A 22,017-nucleotide genomic window follows, 5' to 3' on the forward strand; every position below is an offset into this window, starting at 1 on the left:
TAGCAATGTCCACAATAGCCAAACTATGGAAAGAACCTAGATGTCCATCAACAGATGAATGAATAAAGAAGATGTGATACACACACACACACACACACACACACACACGCAAACACACACTATGGAATACTATGCAGCCATCAAAAGAAATGAAATCTTGCCATTTGTGATGATGTGGATGGAACTAGAGGGTATTATGCTTAGCGAAATAAGTCAATCAGAGAAAGACAATTATCATATTATCTCCCTGATATGAGGAAATTGAGAGGCAATGTGGGGGTTTGGAGGATAGAAAAGGAATAAATGAAACAAGATGGGATTGGGAGGGAGACAAACAATAAGAGGCTCTTAATCTCACAAAACAAAACTGAGGGTTGCCAGGGGGAGGAGGAGGGAGAGGGGTGGCTGGGTTATGGACATTGGGGAAGGTATGTGCTATGGTGAGTGCTGTGAAGTGTGTAAACCTGGTGATTCACAGACCTGTACTCCTGGGGTTAATAATACATTATATGTTAATAAAAAATAAAAAAATTACTTTAAAAAAATGAGAAAATATATATATTGTTGTAACCTACACATGCTCATTGCTATTAGCCAAAATATTAAGGCATATGAAAATGGGGAAATAACCACTTTAGTAGCAAATAACTGTGAACTTGAATGAAAGGGAGAAAGAGCAACAATTATGGAAGGTTAAATATATTCCAAGTATTCTTCCAGCAGCTAAACATCCATTGTCTCACACACAGTCCTAAAAACTCAATACGGTATGATCCCCATTTTACAAAGAAGAAACTGAGGCTTAAGAGTACGTATATTATATTAAAAAATACATTTATCTAAGACTTAAAGTGGGACAGATCAAATCCATTCTCTCATTCATGTACATACAACTAAAAAATTATCCATAAAATTCTTACTTTACCCAAAATGTGGATAATCACTTTTTCCTAACTTGACTCTTGTCTTGATTCACTTTTCAGCAATCAAATATTTATTTCCAGAGTTCCTGCTCTGTATAAACTAAGAGGTACAAACATAGCAAGGATGAGGCATAAATGTAGTAGGAATATTCAAGGAATTTATTCTCCAAGGAAGAAGAAGACATAACACTATGAAAAGATACCCAAGTCTACGAAGTAGAGTAAATGAGAGCTTATAATGTTGTGTAACCCTTATTTCCTTGTTGATCTTCAGTGTACTTGTCCTATCCACTATTTAAAATGGGGTACTGAAGTCATCAACTACTACTGTTGAATTATCTATGTCTCCCCTCAATTCTGTCACTTTTTCCTTCATATATTTTGGGTCTCTGTTAGGTGTATAAATGTTTGTAATTATCTTTTTGATGAATTCACCCTTTCATGATTATATAATGTCCTTCTTTTCTATTGCACAATTTTTGTCTTAAAGTCTATGTTGTATGACAATAACGTAGTTACTTCAGCTATATTATTTTGTAAAGGTACTCTGCATAAAATATCTTGCAATCCTTTTCACATTAAACCACTTGGATCCTTTTATTTGAAGTGAGTCAATTATTAAAAAAAAAATATATATATATATAGTTGAATCATTTCTAAAAATCCACTCTGCCAAACCGGAGTATTTAATGTATTTACATTTATATTTAATGTAGTAACTGATGAGGACTGGCTTTTGCCATTTTGCTATTTCCTATACATCTTTTGTCCTTCAATTTCTCCTTATTACTGCTTTGTTTTGTGTCAGATATTTTCTAGAGTACCATTTTCATTCTCTTCTCATTTCTTCAAGCATAACTATATGTATGTGTGTGTGTGTGTGTGTGTGTGTATGTATGTATAATATTTAAAAATACTTCAGAGTTTCTTAAAGTGAAGGTGTCATAGCAACAAATTATCTCAGGTTTTATCATGGAATATATTAATTTCTCTTTCATTTCTGAAGTTTTGCCAGACAGAATTTTTTGGTGACAATTTGTTTTTGTTTTTGTAACCAGGAAACTGAATATGTCATCCTACTACCTTCTAGCCTTTATAGGTTCTGATGAGAAATAAGCTGTTAATTATATTAAGAATGTTTTCTGTATGAAGAGCTGCTTCTCTTTTATTGCTTTCTTTTTTTAAAGATTTTATTTATTTGAGAGAGAAAGAGAGTAAGAGCACAGACAGGGGGAGGGGGCAGATGGAGAGGGAGAAGCAGAATCCCCACTGAGCAGGGAGCCTGACACAGGACTTGATCCCAGGACCCTGGGATCATGACCTGAGCTGAAGGCAGACACTTAACCGACTGAGCCACCTAGGTGCCACTACTTTGTTCTTGTCTTAACAACAGTTTGATTATAATATGTCATAGTGTGGATCTCTGAGTTTCTCTTAGGGTTTGTTAAGCTTCTTGGATATGCAGATTAATATCTTACATTAAATTTGGAAAATTTCCACCCATAATTTCCTCGAATATTTCTTCTGCCCTTTTTTCTCTCTACTTTCCTTCTGGGACTTCCTTTCTGTATATGTTGTTCCCATGCATCTTTCAAACTCTGTTCATTTTTTTTCATTCATTTCCCCTTCTGTTCTGTGGAGATAATCTAACTGATCTAACTTCAAGTTCACTAATTCTTACTTCTACTTACCCAAATTAGCTGCTCAATTCTCCAAGTGAATTTTTCATTTCAGTCACTGTATTTTGCAACAACAAAGTTTCTATTCACTCCTTTTTATAATTTTTAATTATATGTATTAAAATATAAATATAAATTTAATATAATATCATCATTACTAATCCCCAGTTGGTTAGATATTCTTTGCATGGGTCCTTTAGTTCTCTGGGCATATTTTAACATTTTAATTTAAAGTCTGTCCAGTAAGGTCAATGTCTGGGTTTCCTCTGGGACATTTCTATTAATTTTTTTTTCCTGTGTATAGGCTAACTTTCTTTCTGTTTGAACACCTTCTAACTTTTTGCCAAAAACTAGACATCTTAAATACTATAATGTAGCAATGATGAAAATAAAATTTTCCTCCTTTGACAGGGTGTGTTTTTGCTGCTTGATGTAGCTTCATGTATTTGTTTAGTAACCTCTCTGATTTTCTAAAGTTTGTATTCTTTGTCATTATGGCCACTGAAGTCTCTGTTCAATTAGTTTAGGGATCAACTAGTGATAAGAGTGATTTCCTTAAATACCTGGAATGACCAAAAAAAAAAAAAAAAGGTCTTAATCTAATATTTGTAAATGAGCTGTATGTGTGGTAGAGGCAAAATGACAAAACTCTGGCCATTTACAACTCTCCCTTAGCCTTCACTTCCTACTGCACAGAAGCCTGATGGTCAGCCAGAGATAAGACTTCAGGAACTTCTCAGGTCTTTTCCAAACACGTATTCAGCCCTCAATATGCCCTTCTAGATTTTTCAGAGTATGTGGGAGCTCTTCAAAGCCCTTATTACTCAAAGCATTTCCATTCTCAGCCTCCTCCAACTCCTACAAGGTTTTTGATTAGTCTATTTTTTGCTCTGTTTTTCCTTGCTCCAGACTATACTGACTAATACACTTGCCTTTAAATTGTTTTTGACAATTGCCCCCAGGTAGCATCCCCAGCTCTGGGAGAATTTTGAGTTAGATGAAAGAAAGGCAACATCCTTCAGAGAACCAACAAACAGGTCAAAACAACTATACATCTTTGAATGCAAGGTCAGATTTGCTCCCTCCAGAACTAGGTTGTATCAGGGATGCAGGTGGTTATCTTCGAAGATGCTCCTGAGCTGGGGAGTGGAAGGTGGAATCAGGGTAAATTAAAGTGCCATTAAACACTCTTAATGACATTCAGCTGAGTGCTTAAAGGGAAAAATCTGCAGCCAAGAATACTCTACCCAGCAAGACTATCATTCAGAATAGAAGGAGAGATAGTTTCTTAAATAAAAACAAACAAACAAAATTAAAAGAGTTCACAGAACCAGGCCAGAAGAAATGTTAAAGGGGATACTTTCAGTGGAAAGACCATAGGTAAAAGTATGAAAAGTGGGAAACACAAAAGCAGTAAAAATAAGTATTATTTGTAAATATCAGTCAAAGGATTCACAAAATACAAATATGTAAAAAATGATATATATCTAAAACATGGGTTCAAGCTTAAGGGCCCATCAGCTTAATAGAGACTGCAATATACAGTCTGTGCTATATACAAAAAAAATTGTAACCATAAATAAAAAACCGAAATCAATATGCACAGAATTAAGAGAAAGAAATCCAAGCATATCAGTTTTAAAAAAAGCCAGCAAGACTCATAGTTCTTTTATCCATTTTTAAAAAGCTGAAGAAATCCTAATGATATGAACACTAGTCCCACAGTCTAATCTCATCTAATTCTTTTTAACAAGTGTTTGTTAAAAACATACTGGGTGCCAGCAACAGAGACAAAAATCTTCATAAAGTTTGTATTCTAATGGGAGAAAAACAATATGTAAATAATAACCAAATAAAGAGGACTTTAGATGATGGTAAGTGCTACAGCAAAAAGAGCTGCGGAAATGCCAATGATGCTGTTTGACAATTTTGTTTTCAGTCACTATAGACTAACTAGTATCATACTGGCCCTTCTGTTATGAACAACAATAAAAATTCCTAAAGCATATGGAATTAGTGATTTTTATGTATAGACAACTAGTAGCCTAGGACAGTAATCCCTGAGCAAAAGGAAACAAATTAACTAGGTTCCATGATTCCTTCATCTTTTGCCTGAAGGCACTTTCCAGGTAGCTATCTATGAGGGAAAAAGCAAAACAGGATGCATGAGCCAAGGAGACAGTTGGAATTTATGCACAGAGAAAGAGAAGGGATGTGTGCAACAAAGGTCCAGAAATCTCCAAAGGTCCTCTTTAAGTCTTTGGCCATATTAATCTGTGAATGAGCATGGCAAGACTTCCCAGGGCAGAGGAATGACCAACTACCAAGGAACTGTAAGTTCAACGATTACCAGAGTCTGCATAAAGCTGAGAGATGTTTGAGTTTCAAATGCTATATTACAAAATTTATTGAACACTCTAGTTATTCAGTGGAGACTTTACAAAGGCCAAACATTTAGGAGCAGGGCCAATCTAGCTCTAGAATTAAAGGTTACTCAAAACCCACCTCACAAAACTTAAAATCAAGGCATGTAACCTGTATGACAGGAGAAAATTCCACATTCTATTAAGAAAAACAATAAAATCCAGACATACAATAACATAGAGTTCATACTGTCCAATGAAAGGATAAAAATAAAAATAATAGCAACAAAATCAATGGGGAGAAAAACCAATCAATAAACATCTCAGATGGAGAAATTACAAGTATGATGGACTTCAAATAAATTCATAACTGTGTTAAGGAAGTAAATGAAACCATAAACATATAAAAAGAACAAATCAGAAATTAGAAATAGGTAAACTGAAAGTATAAGGAAGAACTAAGAGGGACTCTGAAAGATGTAAAATGGAACATATGAAATGAAAAATTCAGCAGACAATTTTAATAGCAGATGACAAAGAGCAGAAAAAAACATTATATAAGGCAACAGAACTATCCAAATTGATGCAGAGGAAGAAAAATGACTTGTAGAACAACATCAAACACTCTATTTTAAGTGCAACTTAAATCCCAGAAAAGAAAAAGAAATGGTCTGGCACATAAAAAGTTTTTTGAAGAATAAACAAATAAAATCTTTAAAAAAATTTTTTGAAGAAACAGTGGCCAAAATTTTTGTAAATTTGAGGGAAAATATAAACTCACAGATTCAAGAAACTTAATGAACAGCAAGTAGGAAAAACACAAAGAAAACCATATCAAGGTATACTATAATGGAATAGCTTAAAACCATGATATGAAAAATATACTAAGCAGCCAAATGAAAACAAGAAATACTGTATATAGTAAAAAAGGATTAGAATGTGTGCTGCCTTTTTTTAAGGATTTATTTAAATTCAAGTTATTTAACACATGGTGAATTATTAGTTTCAGGCATTGTGTGCTGCTTTTTAATCAGGAACAACCCAAGCATAAGATAATAGAACAAAACTGTCAAGTGATGAAAGAAAAAAAAAACATTATCACATAATTCAACATCAATCAGAAATGAAAGTCAAATAAACACTTTCAGGCAAACAAATGATAAGAAAATCTATTGCCAATAGACCTGCAATATAAAAACTGTTAAGGGAAGTAATTCATGTGAAGAAAAAACGTAAGAGATAGAATCTGAGAACTACATGAAAAAATGAAAAGCACAGGGAATGGTTTTGTAAATTATGTAAAAGATACCTAAATAATTAGAAGAAAAAATTATAGTGGGATGTGGAATATACATATAGAAGTAAAATATGAGGCAATAATTACACAAACAAGAGAATATAGATACTACTGTAAGATTCTAAACTTATAATTAAAGTGGTTTAATATTATATAGTTATCATAATAGTTTAAGCTTACATTTTTTAAATGAAGCAAATACTAAAAATAAAGCAGTAGAGATACTAAATCAATAAAGGAAAAAAATGGAATACTAAAAAAATAACCCAAAAGGAGGGAGAAAAGAAGAAAAAAAAGGAACGAACAACAGATGAACAAATGATAGTGAAATAGTACACTTAAAATAACTATAGCAATAATTTCACTAAAAATAAACTAATGAAAAACTGCAAACAGACTGTCAGAAAAGACAGAAAAGATGTACATATGATGATTATAAGAGGTGCACAAAAATATACAGTGATGAAGTTACAAGAATAAAACTAAGAATGGGAAAAGATTTATCATGAAAATACTGAGTGGAAATGATACTAGTATTAGATCAAGTAGACTTCACCGTAAGAAATATTATCCAAAACAAAGAAGGACACTTTGTAATGGTAATGGGATCAATTTTTCAAGGAGATAAAATAATACTAAATTTGTATCTATTTATCAACAAAGCTTCAAAATTTGAAGCAAAACTGGAAAATATTGAAGTGTGAGATAGAAGTGTGAAGCCGAAAAGTGAATATTCTTTATGTAACTGATACAATATGAAACAGACAATATTAGAGATACAATGTGGAAGACTTTAACCTAACTGACATTATAGAAACTACACCTACCACAAGCAATATACACATGTTCATCAAGTAAACATGCAACCCTGACCAAGACAAACCAGATGCTGGGCATAAAACAAGCCTCAATAAATTAAAAGGAACTGAAATTATGCACAGTATCTTCTCTCACCACAGGAAATATCAAGACAAAAAGATATCTGAAAAGTTCCCAATTATTTGAAAATTTAGCACTTACATTTTTAAGTAACCAATGGGTCAATGAATTTGAAGTGAAACTGGAAAATATATTTTTTTAATTTGAGAGACAGAGAGAAAATGAGATAGAGCATGAGCAGGGGGAGGGGCAGAGGGAGAAGCAGACTCCCCCGCTGAGCAGGGAGCCCGATATGGACTCAATCCCAGGACTCCAGGATCATGACCCTAGCTGAAGGCAGCCGCTCAACCAACTAAGCCACCCAGGAGCCTGAAACTGGAAAATACTTTGAACTGAATGAAAAATAAAACACAATATATAAAATATGTGGGACATAGCTTAGAGGGAAATTTATAGCTATAATTGCATATTTAGAAAAGGAGTCAGGTTTCAAATCAGTAATCTTAAATTTTTACCTTAGGAATCTAGGAAAAAAAATATCAAGTAAGCACGGAAAAAATAATTAAAAACATAAGTGAAATAGAAAAAATAAAGAAAAGTCAATGACAGCAAAAATTCATTCTTGAAAAGATTAATAAAGCTGATAAATTCCTGTCCAGAATAATCAAAGAATAATTATAATTCCCAAGAATGAAAAAGTCGGTGTTAGTATAGATTCTTACAGGTTTAAAAAATGATAAAAAATTTGAAAGACTTCATTTTTTATAGAAATTTCAGGTTCACAGAAAAATTAAGAGAAAGATTCAGAGAGATTTACCCATATACCTGTCATCCCAAACATGCTTAGCTCAGATATCAACACCTCCCAACAAAGTGATACATTCGTTACAAGTAATGAACCTACACTGACACATTATTCCCACCCCAAGTTTATAGTTAACATTACAATTCGCTCTATAGTGTTCTATATTCTATGGGTTTGGACAAATATATAATTACATGTATCCACCATTATAAGTATCATATAGAGTCCTTTCACTAACCTAAAAATCCTCTTTGTTCTGCCTATTCATCTCTCCCTCTCCCCGATCTCTGGCAACCACACATCATTTTGCTGTTTTTATAGGTTTGCCTTTTCCAGAATGTCATATACAAATGCAAATTGCCATTTCCAACAACATGGATGGACTTTGAGGGCATTATGCTTAGCAAAATAAGTCAGACAAAGACAAACATCGTATGATCTCATTTTGGTAACCAAAAAGAAAACGAAACAAAAAAAAACCAACCAAGCTCACAGATGAAGAACAGACTGATGGTTGGCACATGAGGGTAGGCAAAATGGTAGAAGAGAGTCAAAAAGTAAAAACTTCCAGTTATAAAATAAATGTCGGGGCGCCTGGGTGGCTCAGTGGGTTAAGCCGCTGCCTTCGGCTCAGGTCATGATCTCAGGGTCCTGGGATCGAGCCCCGCATCGGGCTCTCTGCTCGGCAAGGAGCCTGCTTTCTCCTCTCTCTCTGCCTGCCTCTCTGCCTGCTTGTGATCTCTGTCTGTCAAATAAATAAATTTTAAAAAAAAAATTATAAAAAAAAATTATAAAATAAATGTCATGGGTTGTAATATATAGCACAGCAACTATAGTTGATAATACTGTACTGTATATTTGAAAGTTGATGAGATTGAATCTTAAAAAATAAAAAAATTCTATGACTATATATGGTGACAGATGTTAATGACTGTGGTGATCATTTCACAATATATAAAAACATCAAATCATTATATTGTACATCTGGAACTAATACAATGTTGTATGTCAATTATACTTCAATAATCAATATAGAATTATGCAGTTTTTATATATGAATTGTATAGGATGTGAATATATCTCAATAAAACTATTATAAAAGTCAATATAATGAACTTTGTTGATAAAATTAATAGGCACATTTCAATAGATGCAGAAAAGGCTTTTGAAAACATCGAATATCTATGAAAAAAGCTCTCAGGAAACTAAGAATAAAAAAAGCTGCTTCAACTTGATAAAGGGCATCTACATAAAATGACAGCTAACATAATACTTTAACATGGAAAACTAATTGCTTTCTCCCTAAGAACAGGACAATATCTTCTGTTCAAAATTTTGCCAAAGATACAATACAGTGCAAGAGACAATGAAGAGAAGTAGACAGTATATAATTGAAAAAACAGAACTGTTTTTATTCTCAGATATGTTTATGTACCTAAAGAAATCTTATAAACTCACAAAACTATTAGACCTCATAAGTCAATATGGCAAGGTCCCAGTATATAAAGTTAATACACAAATCAATTGTTTCTATATACTGACAACAACAAAAAAAGAAGTAAAACTATTTTCAATAGCATCAAAAAACTAAAAGTGCTAGGGATAAACTTAGTAAGATATTTGTAAAACCTCTACACTGAAAATTACAAGATATTACTAGAAATTAAAAAAACTAAACACCCTAATCATGGGTGGAGGACCCAATACTATCAGATAGATGTCAGTTCTTCCTAAGCTAATCTGTAGATACAATGCACCAAACAAAATCCCTACTGGTCTTTTTATTTTAGAAACTAAAAATTGATCCTAATATTTATGGAAAAACAAAAGACCTGGAAAAAGAAAACAATCTCAAAAAAGAAAACAAAGTTGGAAGACTTCTAATTTATTTCAAGACTTAATATAAAGCCATGGTAATCAAGACAGTTTGAAGACAGATGAATATATCAGTGGAACAGAACTGACCAGAGAGTCCAGAAATGGATTTTTTTGGGGGGTGGGGGGGATCTACACTTCAAAGGCTGATTTTTATTTTTTATCAAGGTTTTAAAATAGAAGAATGAAATAGTCTAGAAACAGACTCATACACAAAGGGAAGATTCCTTCCTCCCTTCCTCCCTCTCTCTCTCCCTCTTTCTTTCTCATTCCTTCTTTCCTTTCTTCCTTTCCTTTCCTTTTTTTCTTTCTTTTTTCTTTTCTTTCTTTTTCCCCAAAATGCTAACTGTATAATGGAAAAAGAAACCTTTTCAGCTAATAATGTTAGAACAACTGGTTACCTATATGGAAAAATAAACTTGGACCAATGCTTCATATAATAACCATTAATTTATTTGAGATTAATCATAAGCCTAAATATAAAAATAAAACTTACAAAGCTTCTAGAAAAAAAATACAGAAGGATTTTTAACCTTTGTTCAGAGACCTCTTTGAACCCCAAAACCCAAAACAGACATCATCACAAGTAAAAACCTTTGCTTATCAAAGACTATCTTCAAGAAAATGTAATGGGCTATTTCCAGACTGTAAGAACAAATTAGCAATACACATATCTGACAAGGAACTTTGTGGTCAGAATATACAAACAACTCAAAAGTAAGGTGACAACTCAACTTTTAAAATGAGCAAAAACCTTCAGCAGACACTTCATATAGAAAGATACTGAATGGTTAAAATGCACATGAAAAGATGCTCAATATATACTATTTGTCATTAGGAAAATGCAAATTAGAAACACACTGAGATACTTTGACACTCCCACTGAAATAGGCTAAAATTTTGAAAAAAATAACAATATCAAGTGTGTACTGGGAAGACTGTGGAGCAACTGGAACTCCCACATATTGCTGATAGGCATGTAAAAGAGTACAACCACTATGGAAAAGGGTGTGGTATTCCACTTCTAGGTATTTACCCAGGAGAAATGAAAAAATATATACTCAAAGACTTGAGGGGAGCTTAATTTACAAATGCTCAAAACTGAACCCAAAAGTCCATCAACAGATGAATAAATAAAAATTGTAGGATATGCACACAACGAATATGTACAATAATAAAAAGACTCAAACTATCTACACACAACAACAGTGATATATATCAAAACAGTACACTTAGTAAAAGAAGCCAGCCACAAGGGAGTTTGATTTCATTGGTATGCCTTTCCTGAACAGGAGAAAGTAATCTATAATCATAGAAAGCAGGTCAGTGATTACTACAGACTAGGAGTGGTAAGAAACCCACCCGAAAGAGGCACAAAGACAATTGTGATAGGAGTATGGATTACATGAGTATCTAGATTTGTCAGAAGTCAACAAACCAAGGGCACCTGGGTGGCTCAGTGGGTTAAAGCCTCTGCCTTCGGCTCAGGTCATGATCCCGGGGTCCTGGGATCGAGCCCCGCATCAGGCTCTCTGCTCACCAGGTTCCCTTCCTCTCTCTCTGCCTGCCTTTCTGCCTACTTGTGATCTCTGTCAAATAAATAAATAAAATAAAATGATCTAAAAAAAAAAAGTCAACAAACCACACTGAATCACTCTACATTTCACTTAAATAAATCATACTGCAATGAAGAATAAAGTCTACAGATAGAAGTAGATATGTATAGAAAATATTAGCAACAGAATTGTAGAGACTTTTCCTATAATTTTATAATTTTGTTTAGTAAATTACCACTACTTATGTTTCTAAAGACAAACAAAACAAAAGTCAAGCTCTTGAGGACAGCCCCACCAAAAAGGGAACATCTGAGCAAAGACCAGAAGGAGATAAGGGATGTAGGTGTATGTGGGAAGAGGAAACCTGAGGTTTTGAGAAGTGACATGATCTAACTTACATTTTAATACTCTGGCTAGAGGATTTGGAATAGACTGCAAGGAGGCAAGGGCAGAAACAATGATAATAGTCACAGAGCTCATGCAGTAATTCAGGCAAGAGATGACGACGGATTGGTTCAGGGGAAGCAATGAAGTTAGACGTAGTCGAATTCTGAATGTATGTATATATTTTAAATTAAGGCTAACATAATTTGCAGTTGGACTGGATGTGATGTGTGGGAGAAAGAAAGTCAAGAATGACTTCAAGAATTTTGGCATACAAAGCTAGAATACAGTATCCATTTACTGAGACAGAGAAGACTATGGGACAAAGGGGTTTTGGGGAGTGGGGTGAGGGAGAGAACAGGAGCTTGTGTTGGAGTAAATTGAAGATATTAAATTGGTGGTCATTACTAATTAGATGATATTCAGAGAAAGGACTGGGGGAGCTTAGCAAGGGAATGTGTACACAGAGGGAAAAAAAGAATTCATAAAAATAGCATTTCCATGTCAGGGCAGCAAACTTAGCATAAACTAGAAATGAAGGTCAGTAATACCTTCAAGTATACTGTGAAAGTATTTTTAGGAAGTTGAGAAATCTCAAAAAATACCAACAAAAAAGCCTTTTCTATTCTTTGCTTGAATGAGTACTTTGCAAGTTTTCATTGATTCTGGAAGATGAAATGGACACCTTTAATTACAATCTGAAATTGGAGACTATAGAGTGATAACCACCATTCACCTTCTAGAACTATATTTCAATAATCCTACATGTCAAGCTTCTTCAACTTTGAAAACATCTGGTAATAAAAGTAAAACTGGGGCGCCTGGGGGGCTCAGTGGGTTAAAGCCTCTGCCTTCGGCTCAGGTCGTGGTCCCAGGGTCCTGGGATCGAGCCCCGAGTCGGGCTCTCTGCTCAGCAGGAAGCCTGCTTCCTCTCTCTCTGCCTGCCTCTCTGCCTACTTGTGATCTCTGTCAAGTAAATAAATAAAATCTTAAAAAAAAAAAAAAAGTAAAACAACATATTTAGATTATCTTCTCCCAAAGAGCAAAAATTATCTACTACAGAGGAACTACATTTGTGTCCTAAGACTCATCAGTCATCAGGTGATGCTCAAAGCATGTGAGGTAATGATGTACTACACAGCTGTCTGATCCTCAGATGTTACTTTGGAGGCTGATGATAAACTACAGGTCTGACAACTCACTTTCCATTTCAAGATATTTCTTGAACTTTTTCTTGTTGTGACAGGCAACCAAATTGATTAAACCTAGTCATGGGGTTTGACACTACAGCCAGCAGACTTCTATTTGTTGATTGCTATTGATTTTCTTTGATACCTCATTTAAAAATCAATAGTTGGAAAGAAAAATAGTCTTAGTTTACACATACTTAAACATACTACTGTATGCTGGAGAAGGCACAAGTTTGGCAGGGCTTTGGCATCCAATTATAAGAAGAGCTCTTAACAGGTGAAAGCAAGGGCTTTAGATCGATATGCAGTTTTCTTTCTCAATCAAAGAAAGTGGCTATAAATTAGGCTCATCAGTATTATTTTCAAGGCTTTCTTAAAGCAAACAAGTTTAAACTTTTGTGTGAGGCAGGGGGTCTTCCTCAGATATACATTAAAAAGGATATATCACTAACAGTTTCTGTTTTGTTTTGATTTGAAGGATATTTATGGTACCTGGAGTTCATCCGGGCTTTTATCTTTTTGGCTTTTCTTTTATTTTTCTGCCGCTCTTCTCCATCTTTCAAAGGTTCTGGTAGAGCTGCACTTTCAACCACAATGTCAATAATATACTTTTTTAAAGAAAGATGCTCCTGCAAGATAAAAAACGATGATGATGCTGGTTAAAAAATGACATAGCATTGCTACAGACTACAGTGAGTATAAAAGAGTATATAGATGAAAGTAAAAGCAATCTTTAAGAAATTCTGGTTTTCACAATTGCTTTGGAAAACACTGAAGAAACTGTTTTACTTAAGATTTCATTGACTTGGGGCGCCTGGGTGGCTCAGTGGGTTAAAGCCTCTGCCTTCGGCTCAGGTCATGATCTCAGGGTCCTGGGATGGAGCCCCACATCGGGCTCTCTGCTCAGCCGGGAGCCTGCTTCCCTCTCTCTACCTGCCTCTCTGCCTACTTGTGATCTCTCTCTCTCTCTCTGTCAAATAAATAAAATCTTTAAAAAAAAAAAAAAAAAAGATTTCATTGACTTAAGGAGGGCACGTGATGAGATGGGCACTGGGTGTTATATGAAACTGACAAATTATTGAACACTACATCTGAAACTAATGATATACTGTAAGTTGGCTACCTGAATTTAAATTTAAAAAAGGATTTCATTGACTTATCAAACATTTGCTGCACATCAACTGTGATAAATGCTAAGACTACAAGGACATATGCTTGTCCCTCACAACCACACAGTGTAGAGAGGTTTAAAACACACACACACACACACACACACACACCCCTACAATATCAACCAACAAGTGCCAATTAGAAAGTTAGAGTGCTACAGGAGTTCAAAAGGGAAACAAAAGCACTGTTCACTGGGGGTGAGGAGGAAAGGTTTCAAAAAGGAAGTACCAGGTCTGCTATCTCTTGAAGGATGGACTGAATTTGAACATATGGATATTGGATATATGTGTGTGTGTTTGGACTGGCAGTTAGGAAGGTGGCAGAAAGGAAAAATAAAAAGGGCAACTCAAAAAACACAAGCAGAGATGAAAATAAAATGTGGTTATTGGCAACAGAGATCTGGTTTAGCTGGAGCACGCAAAATCTGGTCCCACGTCCCTCCTTACCAATGTTTGATTTTATAGCCCTCACTAAAATAACTTCCTTGCATGAACACAGCATGTACATTCCCTTCCCCTCTCTTCTTTATTCATACTTGCATGGCAAAATCCAAAATCTAATTCCACCTTTCACCCTGCTCTGTACACTACCTGGGCAGATTAAAGTGGTTATAATTACGAATTGTGTTGACTACTCTCACATTAAATTTATGACATCACACCTCAAATGGCCTCTAGTATTGCCAGGCAATCAAGGAAACAAATTATTTTCTCCACACACTCTAGAAATTATTTTAGACTTTCCCCTCAAATTTCTAACACCCTGTTGATCACTTCCTTTTTCCTGACATTTTTTTCCCACTAGGTTTCCAGATGTTACACTATCTTCCTAACCTACAAGCCAAACCTTCTAAGTCTTCTTTGCTGGACCCTTTTGCTCTGCTTAACCAGTACATGTTGGAGCATCCCCCAGCTAGTCTTCTCTATCCAAACTCACTCATCAAGTACAGTGACTTGAAATATTATTTACACAAAGGCAATTCCCAAATTTTTATCTCTAGCCTTGACTTCTCCTCTGAACTCTACTCCTATATCAAACTGTATAAAAATCTCCATATATTTCCATCACAAGCATTTCCAAATAACAGTCCATTACGAAACACTTATGCTCCCCATATACATACCCTTCCCAGAGTGTTTCCCATTTCAGTAAATGGTACTATCATTCACACAATTGCTCATGAATACATCAGCAAATCTTAGGAGCTTACTTCCAAATATATCCCAAAATTCATCCCAAACCCAATCACTTCTCTCCACCACCATCATCAGCTCTTGTCTGTACTACCGCAACAGCCTCTTAACTGGTCTCCCAGCTTCTAATCAGACACTCAAGTCTTTTTGTTACAAAAGCAGTCAGTGATATTTTAAAAATATTAATCACACCATTCTTCTTATTAAAGTTTTGCCTTCTCACCACATTTCAGTAAAATCCAAAGTCCTCACAATAGCCTACCAAGCTTCTATCATTGACCTCTCTGACCTCATCTTATACTACTCTTTTCTTTTTTTAAAAAAAATTTTTAAATTAAAAAAAAAATTTTTATAAACATATAATGTATTATTAGCTCCAGGGATACAAGACTGTGAATCGCCAGGTTTACACACTTCACAGTGCTCACCATAGCACATACCCTCCCCAATGTCCATAACCCCACCACCCTCTCCCTGCCCCCCTCTGTTTTGTGACATTAAGAGTCTCTTATGGTTTGTCTCCCTCCCGATCCCATCTTGTTCCATTTATTTTTTCCTACCCCTCAAACTCCACATGTTGCATCTTCACTTCCTCATATCAGGGAGATCACATGATAGTTGTCTTTCTCCGATTGACTTATTTCACTCAGCATAATACTGTCTAGTTCCATCCACGTCATCGCAAATGGCAAGAATACTACTCTTTTCTTTATTCACTTTGCTCCATCCACAGTAGAGTGGATGTTGTTGTTCTTCACATTCATCAGGACTGTTACTGCCTCAGAAATCTATTTATGTTGTTCCCTTAGCCAAGAATAGTCTTCTTCCAGGTATTTGCATGGTCTAAGCTAAAATGAATACACAATTTCAAGTAACACTCTTTACTATCTGCCCTCTTCTTATTCTGTTTTTTTTTTCTTCATAGGACTTGCCTAACATCAAATATTCATTTGCAATCTCCTGCACTAGAATACAAGTTTCATGAGGGTAATGACTTTGTTTTGTTCACTGATGTTTCTGTATCTGGGTATTATGGCCTCGCATATGGTAGGCAATCAATAAATATGTGTTAAATAAATGACTAAATGAGAAAAGAGTAATGTAGTAAGAACTAATAACAGTTTATGGTCAAATGAGTGAAGGTGCTCAAAAGGTGCAAACTTCCAGTTACATAAGATAAATAAATCCTAGGGATGTAATGTACAGCATGGTGACTATAGTTAACAATACTGTATTATAAGTTTGAAAGTTTCTAGGAGATTAGATCATAAAAAATTGAAAAGAAAAAAGAAAGAAGACTTTCTTGACTTTCTAACTTTGAGCAAGTAATTTGACTTCATCATCACAAGAAAAAAATTATAACTATATGTGGTAATAGATGTTAATTAAATTAGTTGTGATAATTATTTCACTACATATATATGTATATATATACACACAGATATACACACACATTCCAAACATTATGTTGTACACCTAAAACTAACACAATGTTATATGTCAATTATCTCAATTTAAAAAAACACAAAAATATTTATGAAGGCTTATTACTAAGCTATACTTTACATATAATCGCTCATTTAGTCCTTTTAGCTATACTTAGAACATACATAGAAGATATGTATTTTTATTATTCCCATTTAAACTATAAGAACAAACACAAAAAGTCAAATTACTTGCCCAAAGTTAGAAAGTCAAAATCGTAACTGAGTAACTTTTGCAGAGGGTACAGTGATAAAGCCTAAATATAAATCAGACAGTATGATTAGGGTTTCTATACTCTTGGCTTCTATACTCTATACTTCTATACTCTATACCTTGAAGATATGACTGGAAAATAAGTTTGGGCCACAGAATTGTACTCATTATGAAAGTTTTTAAATCATAAAGAACCAAAAATTAAAAATAAACCCAAAACTCTATAGCCAAAGGGAGAAAATATTCTCTCAAAGCAGAAGCAATTACTTTCCTTGATAAGCTAGGTCCCTTTATTTCAAATCCAACTAGAAAAAGTAAGCAGGTCTCGAATCAAATGAAAGCAATAATATAAATAAAGATAAATTAAATTAAAGATAATCCTCTTACCATATCTCCTAAGGATACATGGTACAAAGCAAGTTATCACCATCCATGTTATCATTTTTTTTAAAGATTTTATTTATTTATTTCACAGAGAGAGATCACAAGTAGGCAGAGAGGCAGGCAGAGAGAGATATAGAGGAGGAAGCAGATTCTCCGCTAAGCAGAGAGCCCGATGCGGGACTCGATCCCAGGACCCTGAGATCATGACCTGAGCCGAAGGCAGAGGCTTAACCCACTGAGCCACCCAGGTGCCCCCATGTTATCATTTTTTAATACTTACTATGTGATCAGCAAAGGGCTAAATGGCATACATTATTTCCTATAATCTCAACCCCATAGAACAGGTGGCAATATGTTTACATTTTACAAGATGCTTAACAATGGCTCAAAGAGGTTGTTGTTATGTCCACAGTCACAAAGCTCAAGGTCAAAACCACAATTGGCTGACTTCACAAGACCAAGCTTTTCTAGTACTCTACAATCCCTCCACTGTTTAACATGGCTCACATAGACTAAGTCTCTCATGTAAATTTCTATTTCTACACCAAGGAAAAGTAATATTCTAAATGACATCTTTAATTTTATAAAAGTTCCAATTATACTATTTTCAGCTATATATAAATGTCATTTAGGTATCTCATAGAATCCACTTAGGATCCTTATAAAGAAATGCAGAAACTACATAAGAAAACTTGGGGCTCTATCCAGAACGATCAAAAATTACATCTTTTTAAAGAACAATTCATTTACATATGCAAACATACATGCATTATGTACTCATATTAACATTTCTAAAAATCTCACAACTATAAATAAATGAGAACATATTAGATTTTTATGACTATTTTAATAGTAAGTTCTTTCTTAATATAAAATCAGTAAGTGTTAATTACAGAATATATAAATAAAATTAAGAAATAAAAATCTCAAAAAATACAAAAAACAAAAACAAAAAAGAAAAAATCTATAACACTAACACTTAAAAATAATAATTTGAAAAAAAAAATAATAATTTGAATATATCCTTTCAGACATCTTTCTTTGTAAATATATTTTTGTAAAAGTGGGAGACACCATTTATGATATTTTATAAACTGTTTTTTTTAATAAACTTTTTTTCATTTAACTTTGCAAATATAGGGGTGGCCTCAGTGGCTTAGTCAACTAAACATCTGCCTTCAGCTTGGCCTCAGTGGCTTGGTCAACTAAACATCTGCCTTTAGCTTGGGTCATGATCCCAGGATCCTGGGATCCAGCCCTGTCAGGCTCCCTGCTCAACTGGGAGCTGTGCGGAAAGCAGCCCTCTGGCTCACATCCGCTAAGGGACCCTGAGCAATTCGTGGGGACTCTCTGAGTCTCTGCGGAAAAACACAGCATCCCTGGTTCCCTTGGGGCCCATTGGGAGGCCAGAATGAGCAGCACGGTGGCCTCCCCACACATGCTGATTCTCCCTCTCCCTCTCCCACTCCACTGCCCCCCCCACCCACCACTTGTGCTCACCCTCTCTCTCAAATAAATAAACAAAATTTTTTAAAAACTGCACATATATTTATACCATTACATAATATTCAACAACATAATCTAGTGGCTGTAAAGTATTCCATTCCATGAATATGCATAATTTTACTAAATGCTTTATTTTTAGATATTTGGATAATTTTTTATTTTCAATACTATAAATATCATTGCAACAAATATTCCTATAGTTAAAATTTTAAACACATAATCTACTTTTCCCTTATGATCAAATCATGGGAATGAAATTCCTGCATTGCAGATTACACTTATTTTTAAGGATTTTCATTAAGTGTTTGCAAACTGAACCAAAATGGGAATTAAATTTTATCTCCACAAGGGATCTGCCAGTACCTAGTATTTCTATTTTGTTTGTAAATCTATCAATCTCTTGGTTGAAATACTGGTGTTAGTATGTTAGACCATTTGTATTTTGTCCTCTGTGACTTAAAATGTGTCTTTTGTCAAGTTTTCTATAAACACATTTCAAGTTTTTATATATTTCCTTCTAGTGGTTTGCATTCTGTTTTACTTTCTGTAAGAAACAGATTTGTTCTGGGTAATAAAAGAAACACATTGTTGGATATGATGGAGAATAATAGTCATTTTCCCGTTAAAACTATAAGGACTTTATACAGGACATTTCTGAGATGGCTTCTGAAGATGGAAAGCATGCATAAATGTTTTCAACATTAAGAATCAGAGGGCTAGACAAACCATGAGAGACTGTGGACTCTAAGAAACAAAATGAGAGTTTTGGAGGGGAGGGGAGTGGGGGGTTGGGTGAGCCTGGAGGGCACGTATTACATGGAGCACTGGGTGAAGTGCACAAATTATGAATTTTGGAACACAGAAAATAAAATAAAATAAAATTTTTAAAAAAGGAATGGTTGAGAGAATTATGGCATATTTCCATGAAGAAGTATTAGTAATTAAAATGCTTGTAACAGAAGATTGTGATGGAAGAAGGCAGTGGCAGCAAAGTTTTAGATTCTTTTTAAATTATCATATAGAACAGAAAGAGCAACTATGTTTCAAAAGCAAAAATCACAGAAAATATTTACAATAAAACAAGGTGACAATGTATCCTCCTAAACCCAAGAAAAAATAGGTGAGGTCATATTACCAAGACATCAGTAGGGTTTCAGTGTCTTTGAAGGAGAAATCAAAGGGAAACAATGGGCACAGCCATTTTTGCTGACCCTATGAGAGGACCAGAAAGCCTCCAGGGAATAAAAGCCACAGGGAGGACTAGTTTCCACTGAGCCCATCCCCCTGACAGGGGTAGGACTACTATGCCTAGGAAGGGACACCTCAGAAGCAGCATGGCAGGCCCAACCCCCAGAAGACAGACTGAAAGAACAGGTGGACAACAAGCTTATGGATCCCACAAGACTCCAACACCAGGGGAAAACAGTGTATTGAGCTCCAGGTGTTGCCACATGACTCATTTATTTTTCAGATAAAATTCTCCTTTCCCTTTTTCTTTTTCTTGTTTTTTTTTTTTTCTCTTTTTTTCTCCTTGATTCTTAATATATCAACTTATGTTTCAGAGTTTTTAACTTGCATTTCTTCAAATCTACATTTTATAGATATATGCATCATTTAGTCCTTTTTTCACTCTATTACACACACACACACACACACACACACACATATATACATATACATATGTGTGTGTGTGTGTGTGTGTGTGTGTGTGTGTGTGTGTTTTGTTGTTGTTGATGTTTTTACTTTTTCACAATTTTGGGATGTGGTGTCTTCTAACACAGAGACCAAAATTCACCCAGGAACAAAAGGATCACACTGCTTTGTCCACCCTGCGAGATTATATTCTTTCTTCCGCTCCCTATTTAAAAAAAGTTTTTAAAATTTTTATTTTATTCTTGTGTTTCATTTTGGCTTTGTTTGCTTTCCTGTGGTGGCTTCCAACCACTTTGGATTTTTCTCGGGTGGATTTTGCTTGGGTCATGGTTGATATTTTGGACTCTGTTCATTTGCCCACCCACTGTTCTCTGGCGAGAATGACTAGAAGGGGGAACTCTCTCTCTCTCTCTCTCTCTCTCTCTCTCTCACACACACACACACACACACACACACACACACACACAAGAACCTTGTTCTTTGCCACAGAGCTAATCAATATGAATATAAGTAAGATGTCAGCAATATAATTCAGGATAGCAATCAGAAAGTTAATACCTAGGCTTGAAAAAAGCATTATTGACAATACAGAATCTCTAAAGGTGGAGATGAGATCTAGTCAGGTTGCATTTAAAAATGCTATGAATGAGATGTAGTCTAAACTGGATACTCTGACAGCTAGGATCAATGAGGCAGAAGGGAATAAGTGATGTAGAGGATAGGCAGATGGAAAGGAAGGAAGTAGAGAAAAAAAGGGAAAGATAATTAAAAGTCTATGAAAAAGCTTGAAGAGATTAATGATTCCATGAAATGTTCAAATGTCAGAATTATTGGGATTCTGCAAAGGGGTGGAGAAAGAGCAAGGGACTAGAAGGTACATTTGAGAAAACCATAGCTGAGAACTTCCCTAATCTGGGGAAGGAAACAAGTATCCATGTCCAAGAGGCAGAGAGGACCCCTCCCAAAATCAATAAAAATAGATCAACACCCCAATATATATAACAGTGAAACTTGGAAATTGGAGAGCCAAAAAAGCACCTAGGGAGATGAGGTTCCTTATATACAGAGAGAGGAACATCAGAATAATATCAGACCTAGCCACAGAAATCTGGCAAGTCAGAAAAGGTTGGCAAGACGTATTCAGGTTAATAAATGAAAAGTACATGCAGCCAAGAAGACTTTATCCAGCAAGGCTGTCATTCAGAACAGATGGAGAGATAAAGAGCTTCTAGGACAGGCAGAAACTGAAAGAACAAGCAACCGCCAAGCCAGGCCTGTAAGAAATATAAAAGGGGATTCTGTAGGTGAAGAGAGACAACAAAAGTAATATAGACCAGAAAGTAACAGAGACAATCTACAGAAACAGGGACTTCTTCGGCAATACAGCACTAAGTTCATATATTTCAACAGTTACTCTGAATGAAAATGGGCAGAACGCTCCAATCAAAAGACCCTGGGTATC

At 35.0% G+C, this 22,017-nt stretch overlaps 1 protein-coding gene across 1 annotated transcript in view; it reads right to left on the reverse strand.

Moving 5' to 3' along the window:
• LOC111153247 (S-phase cyclin A associated protein in the ER) overlaps positions 1–22,017 on the reverse strand; it is a 491,788-nt gene that overhangs the window by 264,060 nt on the left and 205,711 nt on the right. The window contains exon 21 of the mRNA XM_022512152.1: positions 13,444–13,580. Coding sequence (XP_022367860.1) covers positions 13,444–13,580 — 137 coding nt within the window. The remainder of the gene's footprint in view (positions 1–13,443; positions 13,581–22,017) is intronic.

This window comes from Enhydra lutris, unplaced genomic scaffold, assembly GCF_002288905.1.
Source record: "Enhydra lutris kenyoni isolate GAN:26980312 unplaced genomic scaffold, ASM228890v2 scaffoldscaffold31, whole genome shotgun sequence".
NCBI classification, from domain to species: Eukaryota; Metazoa; Chordata; class Mammalia; order Carnivora; family Mustelidae; genus Enhydra; species Enhydra lutris.